At 44.7% G+C, this 3,928-nt stretch overlaps 1 protein-coding gene across 1 annotated transcript; it reads right to left on the bottom strand.

The window, feature by feature from the left end:
* Nucleotides 1-383: 383 nt before the first annotated feature.
* On the bottom strand, nt 384-3,340 carry LOC121370806 (frizzled-9-like). The gene has a single exon (XM_041496283.1). The coding sequence runs from the start codon at nt 3,012-3,014 to the stop codon at nt 1,242-1,244; it is 1,773 nt and encodes a 590-aa protein (XP_041352217.1). The 5' UTR covers nt 3,015-3,340; the 3' UTR covers nt 384-1,241.
* Between the last annotated feature and the right edge of the window lie 588 nt (nt 3,341-3,928).

The following is a 3,928-nucleotide window of genomic DNA, read 5'->3' on the forward strand; positions in this document are numbered from 1 at the left end:
TACAATGCAGCAAACTCAGGAATGTCCCTTTAACTTAAAATACGTTACAATGGCAGAATCGTGAGGATATAGTAGTCCAGTTAAAAGGGTCTAAACACAAACTACTAGCAACCGGCTTCATACTTACAAAAAACCATTAAAAGTCTTAGACTCGGAGCTCTAATAAAGTATTACCCATACAAACAGCAGGTTAACACTTCTAAAATCTTGAATCTGGACTTTATAAAAGTTTTGTAAGTACGGGCCCTGTTTGACTTTAGTTTGTGCCCTTAGTTCAAGTTCCTAAATATAAAGTTTCGAAACTACATGACTAAGATCAACCTGTATCCAAAAAAAGAGGAAAAGAATGTTAAAAGTAAAGTAATATTCAACAAAACTTCATAAAATATAGTAATTTTATCTTATTTCAAATGTCAAAAAAAGAGAAGAATATTCCAAACTTGAACACATAAAAAAGCAAACATTCATTCATTCCTCACGCTGGCCAGATACTCGTTTCAAGTTTGAAACACCGTCTGTTTATCAAGTGTATCGTGCCAGCCTGTTCACCGTCACTGGAAACAAGGTCAATCAAGTTTCTCCCATATCGAACATAATATACACTCGCGGTGTAACAAATATACTATCAACAACTCAAAAAGATGGCTTATACTGCAACGTATAATTTAAAGGAGCACTTGCGACTGATTACTTTCAAATTGTCAGTGACTAAACTTCGGTGATATCCCGAAATAGAAAGCAAAGAAACTTAAAACAGATGATTTCTTTCAAATTGCCAGTGACTAAATTGCTATGATATCCTGTAACAGAAACAAAGAAACCTAAAACAGATGATTTCTTTCAAATTATCAATTCGACGATTTCTGCGATGTCCCGTAACAGAAATGTAAAGAACCATAAAATAGGTAATTTCTTTAAAATTATTTGTCAACTTAAAAGAAAGATAAAGTAGATGACTTCTTTCAAATTATCAGTCAACAATTTCTGTGATATCCGTAACAGAAATGTAAAGAAAACAGAAAATAAGATTATTTTGGTTCAGACTGCCATTCAAAATTTCCTATAATATTGCCATTCAAAATTTTCTGTAATATCCGTAACAGAAACAAAGAGAAAACACAAGAGCTGACTATTTGTTTTGTTTTTAAAATTGCCAGTCAAAACTGTTCGCAATATTCCGTAACAGAAACATCAGAGAAAAAAAACAAAAAACAAACAGAAGAGGTGTGATTAGTTTTAACTTATACCCTGGAACCGGCAACTTTGGGCGCGCATTTCTGCCCTGTCTGTTGCTTCATAACAATCACTGGTGCCTGGTGATAGTTTGCACTGTATTTCGACTTTCTTCTAGAAAATCGACTAGAGAAAAACTGTCTCCACGAGGCGGCTGTCTTGGTACTCCAGATCCACATGCCGCTGGTGATGCCCACCACGAGCGACATGAAGATCTTCAGCATGTACACCTCCACGGTGGGAATAGAATGCTCCAGCGTACAGTCGTTCCGACTGTGGCACGGCCGCATCATGGCCTGAGTCCTCCACTGGTCGAAGTTAATCCTTTCGTAAAACAAACAACCGATCACGCACGTGGCCGGCACTGTGTACAACACGGAAAAAACACCTATCTTGGCCATTAGTTTCTCGAGTTTTCGAATATTCGTTCCGTCCTGTTTTAAGTTGTTCCTAATACGAAAGAGGGCCACGAAACCGGCCAGTATGAAGGCGGTGCCCACGATGAGGTACACAATGAGGGGCGCGAGGACGAACCCCGTCTGCGCCGCGATGTCCTGGTTGCCCACGTAGCATAGCCCCGTGAGCTCGTCCCCGTCTACCCTCCTCATCGTGAGGATGATGATAGTCTTGATGGCCGGGATGGCCCAGGCGGCCAGGTGGAAGTAACTGCTTAAAGCTTCTATGGCCTCCTGCCCCCACTTCCTGCCCGCCGCCAGGAACCATGTCACGGTGAGGATCACCCACCAGATGGAGCTGGCCATGCCGAAGAAGTAGAGGATGAGGAAGACGATGATGCACCACGTGCTCTCCAGCCCTTCCTGGATGAGGAACTTCCTGCCGTCGCGGCCCCTGTCGCACGAGATGGCGTCGGGCCCGATCACGGCCCGGATCACGAACGCCATTGAGTAGATGGCGTAGCACATGGACAAGAATATGATGGGCCTCTCCGGGTACTTGAACCTGGAGGTGTCGATCACGAAGGTGAGGACGGTGATGGTTGTCGACAGGCCGCACAGCGAGGCCCACACGATCATCCAGACCTCGGCGAACACCTTGTCCTCCTGGCGGAAATAGACGTCCACGTCGCAGCGCGGCGCGCACGAGTTGTTCTTCTGCAGCTTGTCCACGTGCACGAAGCGCACGGGGCAGACGTTGTTCACGTCGGTCTTGTGCTTGATGTCGTACCTGGACGTTTCGGTCGTCGATTTCGTAAGCGACTCGAATATCTTTTTTAACTCAGGGTTCATGTCGTCCAGATTTTCGTGGCGGTGCGTCCCAGCGTCGAAGTCTGGTTCGTCGGTGACGTTCGGCGCTTCCATGCACAGGTTGCTTGTCGGGTCGCTTCTCTCGGGTAGCTTTTCGCACGAGAGAATGTCGGGCCACGGGAAACTGAACCTGGCGAGAATAGGGGCGCACTTCGATTTCACCTCCAGGCACATGGATCGACACGCCGGGATGATCAGGGTCTCTTCGACAAGTTCCGTGCACATCGGGGCGTACAGCGAACACAGAAAAAACTTTAGCAGACGAGAACATCCGATCTGGACGAGCGGTAGAAACTCGTGTACCTGAATCGCGGCGTCCTTCTGGTTCGTGTGCCCGACCAGGTTGGGCATCCGAGTGAGGTTGTATCGCATGTCCAGACACATGGGTATGGTGATGGGCTCGCATTTCGCGTTGTGGACGTTGTGATCGAACGACATGGAATCCACCCCTCCCACCGTCAAACTCGCCAACACCCACAGGACCGCCGTCCCGACCAGCAGCTCCGACCCTGGCATCGTACCTGTCTCCCCCCGTCGACAGCCCAGGGTCCGCGGTGTGGAGTACGCAACAACGTGGTCAACGTATATCCGTAACAATCACTTGCTGTTTTCAACAAACACAACACGTCAAGACTGCTGCGAACCGATTGTATGTTTCACTCAAATGTACACCACTTGACACAAGCTCTTCGTGTATCCATCCGCCGCGTTTATATTACCCGTTATTTTCGTTTAGAACAATTCCACGCGCTTTCGAGCTCTCCTCTATCCCGCACAAGCACATACATAAATGACAACGTGTTCGCTGGTGACTGACAATCAGAGTTTGTCGCCGAAATGTCCGAACGTTCGGGTGAACTACCGTATCTGCGGACCGATTTATCGTCGACGGCTAACGGGTCTTAAAGTGGGCGGGGATTATTGTTGCTTTGAAGACACCGCTGAGCGCTGGCTGACTGTCAGTCAAGCTGGCGAGAAGCCGATAAACAGAGTGTGTCTCCGCCCACAAACTTTACACTTGCCCCATTGACTGACAGTGAAATAATGTAAATACACGGTATCGTCATAACATAGACGTGTTTGTGAACGGAGCAAAGAGTACATGCTTAAGCTTAGGCTGCATACAGTATTTGTAGTTTGGGGGGGGGGGATTAATAACTGTAAAAATAAAAATAAAATAATAATAATAAAATAAATAAATAAATAAAATGTATATCATCTAGTTAAAGTATTTATTTTGTGAATATTAAGTTAATAAGAAAAAAACATCTTTATTTTATCTGAATTATCCATTACTCTGCAAAGGATAAAAACATTAATTTTAACATATGTATTTTCATTTCCATGTAGGTTTATTCAGTGTTTGATATTCATAATTATTTAGACTATTATTTTGTTAACCAATATATCTTTATTTAACTGTTTTTAAT

Source organism: Gigantopelta aegis, chromosome 4 (genome assembly GCF_016097555.1).
Source record: "Gigantopelta aegis isolate Gae_Host chromosome 4, Gae_host_genome, whole genome shotgun sequence".
Taxonomy (NCBI): Eukaryota; Metazoa; Mollusca; class Gastropoda; order Neomphalida; family Peltospiridae; genus Gigantopelta; species Gigantopelta aegis.